The sequence below is a fragment of the Passer montanus genome, unplaced genomic scaffold (assembly GCF_014805655.1).
Source record: "Passer montanus isolate IOZ18808 unplaced genomic scaffold, ASM1480565v1 scaffold26, whole genome shotgun sequence".
Classification (NCBI taxonomy): Eukaryota; Metazoa; Chordata; class Aves; order Passeriformes; family Passeridae; genus Passer; species Passer montanus.
Window position 1 is genome coordinate 10,176,509 of NW_024367261.1, and position 17,588 is coordinate 10,194,096.

Here is a 17,588-nt window from a genome sequence, read left to right on the forward strand (position 1 = left end):
ATTTGTGAGATGGGAAGAATTTAATGTCATACATAGTGACGTATACTTCCACATGTTTCATGAACTGTATCAAAATCCAGTCCACCAAGTTCTCCACAAGAGAAATCTTCTGATTAACAATACAGAGGATTTGACAGCTCTTGCTGTACCTTCGCAGAACACCTATATTACAAATGTATATAAAGCCATAAATGCTCTCAATTTTTTAAAAAAGCTTACTTTTAAAGCCTAAAAGTACTTAGAGAAGGAAATGGGATTCTGTATGGACTTATAATACATCTAATGCAATACAGATTCTACCAGGCCGTAAAAATTTCTGTAATACGTAGTAAAAGTAGTTCATACAGGGGATCGGGAGGATTCAGAGGATGCACTTTAGGTTTCTTCAGACATAGCTACAAGTTTCACAGATGTGTGGACTGTGACTAGTGCATGTATGAAGCCATGCAGCCTCCAGCAAGCGTCATTAGTTTATGTCATCTTCAATAATCTTTTAATGTCCTTTATATGTACTGTCTCCTCTCTGAGGATGTCACAGTGTTTTTTTCAAGTATTAATGAGCTATGGAGCAACACATTGAGGTTCATTTTTACTGCAACAGAGCTGTTTAGTCACAGTTAAGGCCCCACAGCAACACCATGGTAGGGCTGTGAGAAAGAACATGAATTTTACATCAGCATTTCTATCACAGCTATTGAGCAGTTTCCCAGAAACTCCAACAGAATTGTGATGATGTGTAGAGCTGATAACAGTCCCACTATGAGCAGGACTTTGAACACAACCAACATTTCTGTGAGTCTATAAGTCTGCTCATCCAAGACCCTACTATTCTGCATGGATTCCCAGTAAATTCAGTAAAGAAAAAACCCCTTCAGTTAGGACGAGTGATGTGGCCTATGGGATAAAAATTAATGCTATATTTGCTATTGGTAGCAGAAGCCTAAGTGAAAGCCCAGTTGTTTCAGTCAAAAAAGGTTATGCATAGTTCAGCTTTATGATAATGATGGCACAGATTTCTCAGATGGGCATTTTCTCTTGCAGTTACTAATCACTTCTTACTGCCCTTATATGCATTCCTGTGGACATGTCTGGCTGATATGGGCACCTCCAGAGGTGAAGTTTCCTGCAGTCATCCACAGTTCCTCCAGATCTTAATGTCACACCAGGCCAGCTACTAAGATTTTTGTTGTCAGCTCCAAGTGGGATTCATCCTAAACTCCAGCCTTCATTACTGCATATAGTATTGCTTTTGCAAAGGCTGATGTACACACAGCAAAACTCACTCAAAATATACCTGCATCTAAAGCATACTGGAGAGTTTTTATGGGCTTCTACTATTTCACCCATTGTTGCTTCCAGAGTCAGTGCTCTGCTTTGTGTAGTGGACAACTATCAGGAAATTACTCTCCCACACACACTGCTGTGCCTCAGGTGCTTTGCTTTGTTAAATATTCCCAGTTTTGTATTTCTCTGTTGGTTTCTATTTGATGCTCCTAACTTCAGAATCACCTAAAGAGTTTGTGTGACATGCTTAATATGACCTCACAACTCTTATAGTTAAGCTCTTTACCCACTTTCTTCCAATCTAATGTTTTCAAAACTAAATAATTCGATACAGAGAAATATTGAGATTCTTTGATTTTGAGGAGTAGACTTATGACCTGAATGTGAGCAGAAGAATTGCCAGTGTGTTAACCACTTGTGCCCTTTTCTCTGTAAGGGAAGTTACATACCTCAATGCTCGACATGCACACTTACCTCAGGTATTGCAATGACTGGTCCCGGTGGTCCCGGTGGTCCAGGCGGTCCCACAATACTGTTCCCGTCCTGTCCTGGTTCACCCTATTCCAAAAGCATTACATGTGGAAAACCCATACACTTACTGCAACATTTCACATAGGTTTCTCGAAAAGAATGAAATCCACACAATCTCACCCGAGGTCCTGGGTCACCCTTCTCTCCTTTTGGACCCTTCATGTGATTAAAAAAAAAAAAAAAAGAAAAAAAAAAAAGAAAAAAAAATAAGTGATTTAAAAGGGGAAATTATGAACTGTGCTCTCTCTTGCTTCACAAAAAGCACAGCAGTGAATTTCATGTACAGAATGATCAATTCCCAGCTCTCTCAAAACACACATGGGGCGAACTAGTTTCAACTCCGATCTTCTGAAGGTTTGATGTTTAAAAGAATTTCCCAGAACTTTGGCAGAGTTCACAAAGGACTAGAAGCAAATGGGCACAAAAAATTTCATTAGCTGGGAATTAATCCAGTGAACCTTTTTTCACTGTGCTGAAATCAGCCATCCCTGGCTGTGCTGTCCTTTTCTGGCATCAACCACATCAGCTGTGTCCAGGATTTCCCAGGGGACCGGATAGAAGAAGACAGGGAAGGTAAACTGTCATCTTTCAGGCAGCTTATTTCTAAGCTTGATCAGCCCCTCTGTAGAACTCCCTGTGCTGGAAATGCAGACACATCTGGCTCAAGTGAGAGGAAGGTGCCAGGGGATGAGCCGTGGGACTTCCCAGGCAAAGCACACTGCAATCCTCGAGGGTCTTAAGCATGAGAAATACATTAAAATCACCTATGAGCTGCTGTCTTTTGTCTAATTAAAGGCAGAGCTGATTTCTGAATAATTAAAAGCAGAAGGAACCTTGAGGAATCAGAACTAGCCTCTGGAGATGCCTGTATCTCTTCTGAATGATGAGGGAGGCATGGACAAGTTACACTCTGCTTCTGTGTTTTTTGTCTGAGGTAACTGCTCCAAGTTAAGCAGGACAAACACAGCCCCAGCTCTTCAGTCTGCTAGCAAGCGCTGATCCTGCTGAGCTGTAAGAGGTAGCTTTGGGAGCCAGTGTGTATCAGGTGATCAGAGATGATGATAACCCTACTCACCACTTCTCCGGGATGCCCGGCAATGCCAGGAAAGCCTGGTTTTCCATCTGTGCCCGGCATCCCCTGCCACAAAAAACATACATTTATACTCTCTAAACTGCATTCAGTTTCACACAAGCAGGAGGCTGCCACCGGGGAGGGTCACAACACGGTGCTGAACAGGCTGGTGGGCAGGTTTGGGGGAGGCTCATTATCTCATTAGTCATCTGCTCCCTCCACTCCTCCTGCTCTTTCCCCCTCTCCAGAGCAGGCTTATGGCTTTTTTTCCCCTGCAGCTTCAATCGTTTTTCTGCTTCCACCCCTGCTTAGCAAAAGGGTGAATTTTGTTGCTTTCCCCCAATGTACATTTGATGAGTTATTTCCACCCTTCAGTTAAGTGACTCTCAAGCTGGAGGAAGAGAAGGGATGTAGACATTGGCATTGGGTGTAGACAGGAGTCAGTATGTGGGGCAAAAATACCTCCTGCTGTATTTTAATACAGGCCTGTATATGACTGCTGGAATCTGACAGCAATGGGAAAAACTGAAGCACTAATGATAATGCAGTTTGCCCTGAGAAAAATGGATAAAAGAATGCTCTAAATTCTTAAAGGACCAGATAAACACTGAGCTACACTTTTTGCATCTGTTTTCCTCTGCATCATATGAAAGAGCAAAGGAAATGACACAGAGCATCCTTATGATTCATCCAAGGGACCAATTACTCTTGTTAGCTTGTTTTTTTGGTGGGTTTTTTGGGTGTTTGTTTTGTATGTGGTTTTGAGGTTTCTTTTTTTTTTGCTTTGAGGGGTTTTTTAATATGCTGGGCATTTTTTTTGTTTAGTTTTGGTTTTTGGAAAATACTTTTTTGTTTGCAACTTTTTGCTCTGCTTGAAGAAAATATTTTTGGGTTTTAACATTAGATAAGAGATTTAATGTGCCTGCTTCATTAAGAAAGGATATTGTCACTGCTATTTCTGTTTTTGTCAGTGAACAGTGAAGCGTGTGGGTCAGGAATGAAGTATGATTTCTGAAGTACTCTATTCTTCATTTTATAAACAATTTTATAGCCAGGATAAAGGGTGTCTGACTGCTAATGGAATTTGGGCATCAAAGCAGCTACTGGGATTTTGATACTCTGCATGAGCAGTAAAAATGGTACTTGGGATGTAAGTTTATCAAGTGCTTATGGAACATTATAAGTATCTATCTGCAGCAAAGTTAAATGGGCTGAGGAAATAACCTTGGAACAACAGCATTTCTGCAACAGAATGTTGTCATTTCAGGCACATTGATACTTGCAGGATAGCTTCCTACCATTACAAATGCTGAATAATTTCTCCCATTTGTTTTCCTAACAAAATTTAAATGGGAAGAAAAGATCCAGGACAGGTAAGAGGTTTTATTGCAACTAATGTATCCAGAGACATCCTTATTTCTAACTCCCATCATATTTTAAGAATGCTCATGTACAAGAGGACAAAGATCTTTTTTAGTCCGAGGCTTAAAGGGATAAATCACTTATTTTTAAAATAATCCTGTAGTCACTCCTCTTAAAATATACACATATTTCAAATGCACTCTCACATAAAACAATAATAATTACTACGAAAAGGACCTCAGAAGAAAGGGCATGTAGGAATAATAAAGAAAATATTCTATAGTCTTAAATTGGTTAAGAAGAGTTAAACTACTGTCCTCTGTGTCAATGCATCAGGTTTAATTATCATGCTGACAAATATCTATGTGGAATGACAACACTCATAATATGCACAGCAGATGGAATTTATGGCAAGAAGAGTCCTGCTACATTGTTGGTATTTTTAAAAAATAAACAAGCAGATGCTGCTATAAGACTGTGATAATACTCTCATAAATACACAGCAAGCATAACTGCATTTATCTTGTTTTCTAGAGTAAATTTTGATTTCAGGGCTGTCCCAAATGCAAGAGAAGGCTAATTTATTTTATTTTATTTTGTTTTATTTTATTTTATTTTATTTTATTTTATTTTATTTTATTTTATTTTATTTTATTTTATTTTATTTTATTTTATTTTATTTTATTTTATTTTATTTTATTTTATTTTATTTTATTTTATTTTATTTTATTTTATTTTATTTTATTTTATTTTATTTTATTTTATTTTATTTTATTTTATTTTATTTTATTTTATTTTATTTTATTTTATTTTATTTTATTTTATTTTATTTTATTTTTTTTATTTTATTTTATTATTTTATTTTTTAAAAATTTTCTATGAGTCACATCAGCGCTCTCTGCTGGCTCATGCCTGCAAAAGACACTCAGGTCAGACAGGGACCAACAAGGAGCAGCACAGTCCCAAACACGAGTTTTGGGGTGGGCTCCAAGAGGAGCTCAAAGAAAAACAGGCAGGGATTAACATAGACATGAGCCTCTTACTGTAGCACAGACCTGTGGGGCACTCTGGTGTGGGGTGGAAGCTACACACCACCACATGAAGGAATAGAGGCATGTGGAAGTTAGTTTTCTGTCTAACATTTGCTGATTTTTATCTTCCTTCTGGTGAAAATGTGCAGGGCTTCACAAGATACCATTGAAGACAAACACAGTTTAGATGCAATTTTAGATACAATTTTAACCACATTTTAGGCAGAAGTCTTAAGCTCCAGGTTATGCTGGCTCCTGATACCCACAATTCACCAGAGAAAGGGGTTTGTGAAGCCATCCTGTGCTTTAACATACTGACAGAGGAAGAAAGGTTCATTAGGAGCATTCACAAAGTGCATGAAGAGATGAGAAGAAACAGAGGAAAGAAACAACTGAGGTTTTAGATCAGGTTAAATAAACTTCCCACTTTGAATCTGGGGGACCTATGTTGCCTCTTTCTCTCTGAAACAGAGACACAGTACAGCTCAAATATTAAAGTGAGGGGTAATTGCAAGGATTTTAAACATGTATGCTACTTTCCTTAAAAACAAAGGAACAAAATGGAGTAAAACAATTAGTAAAAATATGGCATATTTTTGGTAAAGTGATGCTCAGCATACATTTGTGATTTAGTTCTGAGATTTTAACACTCCAGTTGCCACCCACATCTGAAGAGTTTGTGGTCATGACTCATTATTTTTGCTGAGCATTGATCAAGCCACATTCCTGAAGCCTCATTTTGATGTCTGAAATCAGCTCATGGTAACATTCACCAGATCTACCACTGCAGCCATGACCTCGTGCCTCCACGAAGGACTTACCATCTTCCTCCAAAACAGCTAACTCAGTCCCTCCACACGGCTGCTCTCTCCACCTGCCCAGGCACTGCCTCAAACCACGAGTGAAATAATGAACAGTGCACTGTTCCACCTTTGGGACTGATTCTGCAGGATTTTAGCCCTAAGTAGAGATGGTTCCTCAATTTTGTAACAGACAGGGAACATCCAATTTAGTTTTTTCTTTGGAGATAGAGAATATAAAGTGAAATAAATCAGCCATTGCCTCAAATGTTATGTTTATGCTTACTGCTTTTTGGGAGTTCATATATTCAAGAGTGTATTAAGACTGCAGGCTGTCTTTTAATGAAAACATCTTTTCATAATAATAAAAGGGAAAGCAGAATTTGGATCCATGCTTACTTGCTAGGAAAAGGAAGAAATTTATCATAGCTAGTCTTCTCTGACAGCTGTACTCGTCTGGGTGTTTGAAGGACGAAGGATGCACGAAACAGAACTATACCTTCAACTCCTCGTGATGCATTAGCTCTTGGTTTTGGGAGGTGGGTGGTTGTTGTATTTTGCCACTGTTGCCTAGTGAAGTCATTTATAATCATGAAAAGTGGGTGTAAAATTCAGTCCCATGAGAATGATAGTGTATTATAACCACTTTTTATTAATTTTGCCATAGTATACCTGGTTTTGTAAGATGCCAGGCAATAGCACGTTCCTTTCTGTTTCTCCTGTATCTTGGGGATGAATGACTCACGATTAAACCAAGGTGATGGTGAGGTCTCTTGGCCAAGGTTTATGACTATCTCTACCACTCCAGCCCATTTCCTAAATCCTAGGAATCTTTCTATCTCACTTTCTGATATCTTTGTGAAGCAGAATTTCTTAGAAACAAAATTTCTGGCTAAGGGCAGAGAATAAGTTCTTAAAAAAAAAACTTTTTTCAGCGTGGAGACTCGGCACCTACACATGTGCACAGAGCAGCATCATGTGAGAGCACATCTATTCTTGCCAGTCCACTGCAGTATCACTCACCAACACGTGCTGTGCAAATTCTGTTTTTTTCACTCATAAGTAATGTGCTCCAGAAGTAAGAGGGGTAGTACACTATGGAGGGACTTTTTAAAGCCCTAGAAGCTGAGCTTTATAGACTTTAGACAGAGAGGGTCGGCCAGATCTTTGGTGGCTGTTGTGTGATGAATTAGGTGTGCGCAGTTATTGCTGGCAATGGGCAGTCAGTGATTAGTGCTAGGTGTAAGTTCAGGTGAAAATTTCACAGTGAGAGGATGGGCACTGCCACTTCTCATGTTCCACTTTCTGCTCTTTCAATGATACTGTTATTTCCCAGGGCAATGAATACCTTACATTTCTTTAACTTCACATTTAAGGTGTTGTCATGCTATACTGTTAACCCGAGAGGTAGTCAAGCTTTACATAGGAATAAGAAAAGCCTCTTCCTGTCTAAGGACCCATTCTGCAAATCTGCCCTTTTCTTTTGTGATTTTTCATCTCTCCATTTCTTTCTCCATAGGTTACACAACCAGTAGCAGCATCAATGTGGAAAAATGCAGTCACTTCGAAGCTCAAAACCAAGGCAAAGTAGTCATTGCTCCTCCCTTCTTCCCCCCAGCACCTTCCAGAATGTTTTCCTATCACTTTCTGTGACCAGAAGGCCTCCTCATGCAGATTTCTCTTTCAACAGCATATATGTAACCTCTCCGAGACCAAAGTGACATATAAATAAGCAACATAGAGAAATTGACAGATGTCCAAATAAAATTTGACAAAGAGGTAACAGAATGTAAGAGCCCAGTTAGTATTTACTCACTGCTCTTGTTGGATGTGAAATCATTCTAATAAGACACATTCTGCACAGATATCCAGTGTAGATGAGAATAAAATTTGTCCCAACTTAATCAGTTTATGAATCTTAAAGGAAAGCTGTTATATTCAGGCAAATTCTGGGAATATAGAGACTTAAAAAATATGAAAAAATATGCTAAAGCAATATAGGTTATCTTTCAAGTGTTTTTACCTTTGGTCCTAATGGTCCACGCTGTCCAGGTCTTCCTGCAGAACCCTATAAAAATACACTGGATTTACTAGTAAATCCACATGGCACTTCAAAATAAATGGTTTTTTCAGAAAAAAAAATTTAACTCGCTACCATGACTGTTAAAAAAACAATGCTGGAGACCTGTAGTGTTAACAGAGATCAATAAAATGGACATTTCTTACAAATACAATTTTAGGGCTGTCACTGCATGCTACACATATTTTTAGAAAATATTAGAAATAAGTTTGTCCAAGTGCATTTGTTGTGACATATTGATTTCAACTGTTTACAATTCTTTGAATTTTAATTCTTGGCTAAAATTAAGACATGCTACCACTTTAGAGGCAACACAGTCTTGCTAGGTTTGAAAGCAGTTTCCCAAAAAATTTGTTTCAAAAATAATTTGGAAATTCAAATTCTTCTCATCTTTATATGGTGACATGGGTTGGAAAGAACAATTATGGCTCTTTGACAGTAAAATGGACAGCAGTTCATTATTGGACATTGTAGAAAGTTGAATGGAAGAGAAAGGAATTCAACAAAGTGATTGAATTGTTTTTATCTGGAATATGAAGGCAGGTGTAAACAGTAATGCTAAATAATGAGGAAACACCAATGAAACTGTACACTGATCTGTGGAAGAAAAAAATAGAAGCCCTGGAAATGACAGCTGAGCTGTCAGAAAAAAAAAAAAATAATTTCTGCTTCAAAACCCAATCACTATTTTCTGATAAAAGATTAATAGAAATCTCAACAGATACAAAGACAGTACCAATAAATGTAATTTATTTCTTAGCAGCTGTTTTGAGTGGCAACCCCCTTTTGAAGCAGATTCTTTGTTTTCACTAAACACTACTGAGTACTCTGGAATTGTGATAAGGTGTAAATGGCTCATAGTGAAGTACCGGTAAATATGTAAAGGCATTTTCATAATTTCAGCAAAATATTTATTTTTCTTATCTTCTTTTTCTCATCTGTCTTCTGTATTGACTCAAACTTTGCAGAGTAATTAAGCAGTAACAGGAAAATTTTGTTCAACTGCAACAAGACATTTTTTGAATATTTATAGCTGAGTGACTTGGAAACAATGCCTGCTATAAAACCAAATGTGAGAGTAAGGCCATGACTAAGGCAGGTCAGAATGTGGAATTTTGTCCCTGCTTGCAGATACCTCCTTGTTTCAGCAAACAGATTCAATACTTATTTTTGTAACTGTATTTTTGTGCTATTTTGAGTATCTAGGAAAAGACATAAGAGGGGGCAAAGTTCTCTAAGCTATCAGCTACAGCTTCAGTGATTCACAATTACTAGTACTTTAAACCAACACAGTAAAGCGCTGCTCAAAGTCACTCCTGCCTCCAGTGTTCAGCTGGTGTCTGATGATTCATGGAATCCGAGGCATAGGATTGTACAGGCCCGTGGAAGCCATCTAATCCAATCACCCCCTTGAAGCAGAACTGTCACCAGTTTCAGATCAAGTCAGCCGTGTTTCTGTCCAGCAAAGCCTCGATAACTCCAAGACCAGACCTTCTGCAACCTCCCTGGGTAATTGCTCCAACCTTCTAGTGAACAGCCTTCTCCTAAGGCTTAGCCTGAACATCACAACCTGCAAATTGTGACCACTGTCCCTTGCTGCACCATCTGGCACTACAAGGAACAGTTTGGCTTCATCATACTTGCAGCTGCCCCTCGAGACTCTTTAAGTAGCTACTGGATCGTGCCTTTGTCTCCTTTTGTTGCCAGACTAAACCACTGGAACTCCTTCTATTGTTAAGAATGACAATAAATCCAAATGACCTGGTTGGTACTGATAGATGATATTCCCATATTCCCTACTTGATGATTTAAGTGGCCCACACTAGCAAAAAATCTCCTGAGACACAGTGATGGAGAAAAAAGCATCCTTTTGTCTGCAACATTGCTTCCACACTACTGGGAACCATTTTCTAGTTTAAAAGTGGCATGTTGTATTATTCACATTTGTTTGTCAAACTGTAACATTTCAGCTTAATCCTCATACATATGAGTCACCTGCATATGCAAAAAGGAATCTATTATGGTGAAGGGAGAAATAGAGAGCTAGATAACATAAAACCCTTATTCCACCCTTTGAGATCTCAAAAATATACCAGAGCAGAAAAAAAAATCATTAGCTAATGAGGTGTCAGAGAAATACCATTCAGATTCTTTGGAGGACACAGTTATTTTAATGACATTCTAGGGCAAGTGAATCCATTTCAATGTAGTGACTCTCAATCTATGGCTGACTAGGGCTATATGTTTCCAAAAAGCAGAATGGAGGAAACTTCTGTTTGGAAAAAAAGCCCAAACAAACCAAACAACCCAGCAACAAATTATACTCCCCTCCCCTAAAATACCCACTCACCTTTGGTCCCCTTGATCCAGGAATTCTTGATTCACTTAACAGGTCGATGCTACCTGATCCTTCCATATCCTAATGGAAGAGACAAAATGCTACAGAATTTAAGAATTTATCTTTTGGGATTTTTTTTCTGGTTGTGTTGTTTTGGTTTGTTTCCAGTTGTGTTGTTTTGGTTTTTTTTCCAACTGCTCTGTTTTCTGATGTTCTGTAAAAACTGGAAACATACTGAACACAAATATTTTAATCTTTTCCCATTAACTTTTTTTCCAGGTAAAAATGGATGATGTTCTGGAGGTAGGCTTTGCTCCAACGTGATAAAAACATGCTGGTCTTCCTTACAGAAATTCTGGTCTTTACTGTCTTGCCAACTTGACACCATTGCTCCAGCACTTCAGGCTGACGAGCATCAAGCAGAAGTGAGACAGTACGTACTGTGTTTAAGCACACTTTGAAGCAGTATTTTTTTGTGTAGCATTTACCTGTCACCCAGCTACTGAAACACTAATGACTAGCAAAGGTTACCAGAACTGATTTATGGCAGGGAGAACTTGCAAACGGTTTGTTAAGAGCAACAATCACTTTTCATCAATAAAGGTTCTTCCCAATTCCCACAGTCGAATATTGAACTCCTGCCTAAAATACTGCTTTCTGAAATTGAGCAGAAAAAAATTTCGCTGTCAAATTGTAGAATTAATTATGTTGAAAGGTCTCTCAGAGGCTGCCTGGCCCAACTTCCTGTCAAAAGCAGTGTCAACACTGAATTCCAATCAGGTTGTTTAGGGCATTGGAAACTCAGGCCTTGGAACCTTCCAGAGATTGAGGTTAAATGTCCTCCAGACTAAGCAAACTCAATTCCCTGAGGCTTTCACAGCTCATCTGCTCCAGCCCACTGTCCATTTCTATTGCCCTCTGTTAACTTCAGAAATAAGTCTCTGTGTAGTGGGAGTCCTTGAGAGCAGACTACCTACTATTTCCCATGGAGATTTTCTAGTAGTTTTCAAGGAAACTACACAGGAAGCAGCAACCTCCCTCCAACTTTCAATGTACTACGATATTCCAGATGCATGGCAGAAGCAGGAACAGTTACAAAGCCATAAAAAATAAAAGTGCAGCGGCCATAATTACTTTTTTCAGGCACAGAACCTCTCATGCTCCTATCCCCTGGCTTGTGCCTAGCCGAAACTTGTCAGACTGTTCTTCAAAACATCTGCATGAGCCATGCCAGCAGGGAACTGTTCACTTGGTTTTAGCTGCAGTTTTAGTTGCAGCTGTGCTGGATTGTTTCCTTTTTCTGAAAAGACAAAATCTTAATCTTTGTTTCACATCCCTGGTCACAGCCATACAGCCTTCATTTGCAACATCAACAATAGTGTGTTGAATTGTATCCCCTCATTTTCCTTTAGATTGCTAAAATGGCAGAAAATAAATGACCCACTTCTGGGGTGTGAGTGTTCTCTAAAATTTTAGTAAATTAAATTGGCTTGTGGAAGAATTGATGGAATACTGAATGTTAGTGCATATGAAGTGTAAGAATGCGCCAGGAATGTCTGCAGAGGGGGAAGGAAGAGAAGAAAAGGAGAACCTCCACCTCCTAGTGACAGCAAGCCCTTGTGTCAGAGGACCCATTCCTGGCCTACTTAGCTTTCTGCCAGTTTAGTGACTTGCAATGGCCCAGCTTGGCCCAGCTTAGCCCAGCTGTGGTGCACTTGGGAGATGGTGTAAGGGGAAAGGTGAGACACCAATTAGATCACCTCCAGCTACTGCTGAATGACAGCTTAACACCAAAGGTATGGAAAACATAACCTAACCTGACTCTACTGAAAAAGAGAGATCTTGTTCTTCTGACCTTTTCTGCCAACTCCACAAGAGTAAGAGAAGCAGAAGGAATAGACAGTTGGAATCAGGTCCTTTCTTTTGGGGGACCAAGGTGAGACACCTTCTGTGCAACTTCACCTGAGACTGATTTAATGTTATTCAGACTTTCATTCTGCTCCTCCATCAGCTATCAGTGTACCAAACACCAGCAGGAAATCTCCTCATATTCTCTTTGGCCTGTTTAGTCAAACTCTGACTGTGGAGGGTAAAACACACTGTGTTTCTGGGCCCTTTCCTTCGGCTGCACTGTGCCAGTCTGTTTTTCCCTTTAAGAGAGTGCTTGATGCCTGCTTTATATAACACATCATCTCTTTTGACATCTGCATGTTTTTAATGGGTTTACCAGGTACCTTCTGCAGCTCAAACTGTTCTTTTGGCAAGCATAAGTGCCAGCAAACACCATGCCATTTGGTTTTTGCACATAGCTGATCACAGATGCTAACAAGTGCTAACAGGAGTATTTTGTAGAAACAGCCTTAACGCAATAAACAGACTGCCAACCAAAAGGTAGTGTCACCCTAACAAACTGGCAGACCACGGTGCTGCCTCAACAGATGGCAGGGGTGGGCATCCAAAAGATCAGCTACAGCTAGCAAGCCTGTTTAAAGTAGGACTCCTCTCAGGGAAATGACAATCATAGAAATTTTGTTTGGACTAGATAAAGTTCAAGACAAAGCCAGTCAAGATACTGTTACTGCAGTTCGGGCTCAAATCCTTCTGCATTTTCATCCATAGAAGTGGGGAGCCCAGTTTTTACCCTTTCCTGCTCCTCTGCTAAGTTTGCTCGTCTGAGACTTAGGTATTAAAAGTGGCAGAGCTTGATCCTAAGCACATAATTTCAGGAGAATTCTTTGGTGGCATAATAAGGGCACATTGCCTTTTACACAAATAGTGCTAATGGTGAAAAGTGGAGAATCTCTTAAAGAATGGGTCCTCACAGGTCACAGAAGGTGACTGTAAGTCAGAGAAGCCATCATTCTGGGCTAAGACTCAGACCAGGCCTAGGATGAAGATGAGACTTGCCAGCCGTCCTTAACTCATTCTGAAACAACTATTATTATTCAGGGGAGACTGTACCAGTGCAGTGTGCCTAAGACAAGGCAAAGGACTGTTTGCTTAGACTACAAGCTGCTTCTTGCTAACAATTTCAGTGCTGGCAATTAAGAACTTGTGAACTGCTAGAGAGATTTTTGTCCATTGAAATTCACTGACTTCAGTGGGATTATTAACCAGTAGAGTATATAGCACACTATTCTTTAGCCAGATATCAGAAAGCAAATTAGGTCTCTAAACAAGAGCTAGTGGTCACGTCTGTGACACCTCAAGGTGTCTGTAGAGTAAAGAAAAGAAAAATACAAAAGAGTTGGGGTAGGTACTAAGAGAAACATGTAGGGAAATGTTTACGATTTGTTACGAAATGTTACGATGCGATATAATTGAGTTACTGTGCCAACTCAATTATATCACATGACATAAAAAACCCTAGAAAGGCTTTGCTGAGCCACACAGGTAAACTGTACTTGAAAAATGTATGGAAAAAAAGGAGGAAAAAAAGGAAGAAAAAAGTGAAGTCACAAATATGAATATTGATAATGACATTTTCTTGGCCTCTTTTCACAAAGACGTTAATGCAGCAGCTCTAATTCTTGAACCTGAGTGTTATTTCCTTGCCTTTCTTTTAGTGCAAAGCAAATTTCTCTTCCAAAAAGATTATCCAAATGAGCAGTTCTCAAATGATATGTAAAACTTATCTTGAGCTGGCCTGATCTCATATTTTTAAGCGATGAAGGTATTATTCTCAGAACTAGAAAAAGTAACATCTGCAATTTTATATTTTCAATAGAACATTTTTGTCCTAAGTAGAACAGACCATGAGGTCGGAAATTAGCAACATGTGTCTCTGTATTTACACTCCTTGGCAAATTTCAATCCAGAACTATTTACTTTTTTATCAATTCAGACTTAAATACCTGTGAAATACACAGGTGATCACACTGTCTTTTTTCTGGAGGAAATATTTCTATAGTTACAAAAACCTTCAGAATAGCAAAATACCTCAAATCCCAAGCCATAACTTAGTCCTGGTGGTCCAGGAGGTCCAGGGGGCCCAGGGGGCCCAGGAGGTCCTGGTGGTCCAGGTTTTCCAGGAGACCCAATAGGGCCAGCTTCTCCTTTGGGGCCTATTGATCCAGTGACTCCAGCATCACCCTAAAATAAAAATTCAGACTATTGATATACTGACTATGTCTAAGTAAGGGCAAATAAGTAGTTTCACAGGATCACAGAATGGTTTGGGTTGGAAAGCTCATCAACTTTCAATCCCTCTGCCATGGGCAGGGACACCTTCCATTAGACCGGGTAGCTCAAAACCACATCCAACCTGGCCTTGAACATCTCCAGGAAGAGGTCATCCACCATGTTCATGGCCCTCCCCTGGACTTGTTCCAACAGGTGCATATCTTTCTTGTGCTGGGGGTCCCAGAGGTGGACACAGCTCTCCATGTGGGCTCTCATGACGGCAGAGTACAGAGGGAGTATCACCTCTCTCAGCTGGCTGATCATGTGTATTGGTTCTGGCTGAGCTGGAGCTTGTTTTCCCCACAGCAGCCCTCACAGTGCTGTGCTTTGTATTGGTAGCTGGAAATGTTGATAACATACCAGTGTTTTGTCTGCTGCTGAGCAGTACTGGCACACCAGCAGCACTGTCTCTTTAACAATTCTCTCATATTCTCCTCCCATCAAGTGGGCTGGGAGTGGACAATACCCTGGAAGGGGACCCAACTAGGTAAAAATAGCTGACCCAAATTAACCAAAGGAGAATTCCATACCATATGATGTCAGCTCAGATATAAAAGCTATGGGAGAGAGGAGGAATGGGGGCATTTGTTGTTTTGTAGTGTTCGCCTTCCAGACCAACTGCTTCCCGGGAAGTGGCTGAATGTTACTCACTGATGGGAAGTAGAGATTAAACTTTTTTTCTCTTTGTTTATACACATGAAGATTTTCACTTTCTTTTTGCTTCAGTAAACACTGCCTTATCTCAACCTACAAGTTGTTTTCTGTCTTATTCTCTCTCCCCAGTCCCACTTGGAAGGGGAGTGATAGAGCCGTGCCCAGCCAAGGTTACCTGATTACACGACACTTCATAGGGAAGCATGCTGGCCAACTGAGAAACTTAGGCTACACAATGAGAGTCTCTAAGACTTCTCAGACCTTTTCAGTAATGTGCTGTATCACAGTGATACTGTCATTCTACAAAGAAACTTTTTTGTTACCTTTGGACCAGCAGAACCAGGTAGACCTTGATCACCCTGTAAAAGAAAATAAATTGTGCATACTTAGAATAAGACCATTACACAACAAAGGCATATTTATGGTATCTTTCCTTAATACAAATGCCCACAGATTTCTGTGTTGTTTAATTCGATGTCCTTTACACAAAGCCCTTTATCAGACCTCTTAGTTAAAAATAAAACAATCTGCAATTCAGGAGTCACAATAACACATTAATAGCTCTGGTCTGGTATGTTGACTGGACTCAATCTTGTATTTCAATAATAGCTGCCGATTTTAAGGGTTCTGAGCACAGAGAATTAAACATTGCAGGTCACATCATCATGCTTCTGAACATAAATATCAAAATTCTTATGGGCTATAACAGAACTGGAAACTGGTCCCACTCAAGTTGTCCAGGGCACCCTTCCAAACACAGGATGTGATCACTAGGAATATTTTAAGGTTCCTCTGCTGCAGTCAAGATTTCACCAATATTTGCTGTTATATGCTTTACTTGCACACTGTTTTTTTCCATTTCTATTTCATGGCACAGACAGCAAGACAATAATAATGCAAGCTAATAATTATTTTCAAAATTGCTCTGGATCTAGCGGAATTATTTTTATGTTGGCAAGCTGCTGTCCTTACTCAGCAGAAATATTTATTGAGTAAAGTCTGAAGAAAAAGAGTAAGCACCATATGATCACATGTTTTTCTAAAAGCAATGGCTAAACTCCATGTTGAATGTCACTCAATGAACAAACTGAATTTACTTTTAGTGCACACTGTTGTTTCTTTTTCTGGATTAATTTGCAATAAAGAACAAAACAGATACTGCAATATAAATTAAATCAATGCTTTCAGAAAAAAAATTGTAAAAATTGAAAAATACTCCTACTTGTATTGAACAGGTGCAGATACATAGTGCTTCAATTCTAACGTAACTTTTATCAAATATACAGAATGCAGCAGACTCAGTGAAGCAAAATATTGTAGCCCTTTTTTCAGAAGATTATGATTTTAAAAGAATTGCTTCTCTTTCCCCATCAATCTCCTCCTATAGTATGTAAATCATGTTCACTTTACTTCAGCTAGACTTCTTTCTGTTCTTAGGCTCCCCCATGTAAAACACCCACCACTGATTACAATGGACATGGGTTTCAGGTGCCTGCTTTGCAACACACATACTGCACTTTCTGGATGGATGGTGGTTCCCATGTGTACTGCACTTCCGCCAGTGTCAGGCTTTTGATATCACAACTCAGAAACTCCAGCCTCCAGAGATAAAAATAAATCAATATTCTGGCCATTTAAGACTTGCCTTTTCATTTCTGTTACAGTGTGTGAGCTTAAAATGTACACTTGGGAATTTACTTTCAAGTTCTTGTGTGTAAGGTATGTTCTGGAAGCTCACTAGAGGATGAAATTGTCTTGTAGTCTTTGTCTTTGTTTTCATCACATCCTTCTTGAAGTGAGGTATAAAAAAAAGGTGATCAAATGATGTTTTGATTAGCAATGGATTATATTAATTTCCCCAAGTCAAGTCTGTTTTGTGTGTGACAGTAACTGCTGAGTGATTTTTCTGTCCTTGGGTCCTTATCTTGACCCTTCAGCTTTTCACTGGTGAGCATCTGGTGTCCAGCCAGTGTAGACCACGACTTTGTCTCTTGTTTGCCAATTTAAATGGTCTGTGCTCCTTCAGACTCTTCTCGCCTGTCATATAATGTGCTGTCACTCTGTGCCAGGCTGGGCTAACTGGAGTTCTCTCTTTCCCCCTCCAGACTCACCTGTGTGAGCCCAGTCACTATGGGTTTTTGAGGGGAAAATCACAAGAGGTATACTCATACTGCATATCGAATATTGCATGCTTCAGAAAATGAGACAGTAGCCAATAGGAAATTCTGTATTTCTGAATACGCCTTTGAGATGT

At 39.4% G+C, this 17,588-nt stretch overlaps 1 protein-coding gene across 1 annotated transcript in view; it reads right to left on the minus strand.

The window, feature by feature from the left end:
* The window catches only part of LOC120503578 (collagen alpha-1(XV) chain-like), a 116,759-nt gene that overhangs the window by 35,543 nt on the left and 63,628 nt on the right, over window positions 1-17,588 (minus strand). The window contains exons 15-21 of the mRNA XM_039712204.1: window positions 15,658-15,693; window positions 14,438-14,590; window positions 10,511-10,579; window positions 8,104-8,148; window positions 2,891-2,953; window positions 1,936-1,971; window positions 1,759-1,842 (exon numbers count right to left, since the gene is read on the minus strand). Of these exons, the coding sequence (XP_039568138.1) occupies window positions 1,759-1,842; window positions 1,936-1,971; window positions 2,891-2,953; window positions 8,104-8,148; window positions 10,511-10,579; window positions 14,438-14,590; window positions 15,658-15,693 (486 nt within the window). The remainder of the gene's footprint in view (window positions 1-1,758; window positions 1,843-1,935; window positions 1,972-2,890; window positions 2,954-8,103; window positions 8,149-10,510; window positions 10,580-14,437; window positions 14,591-15,657; window positions 15,694-17,588) is intronic.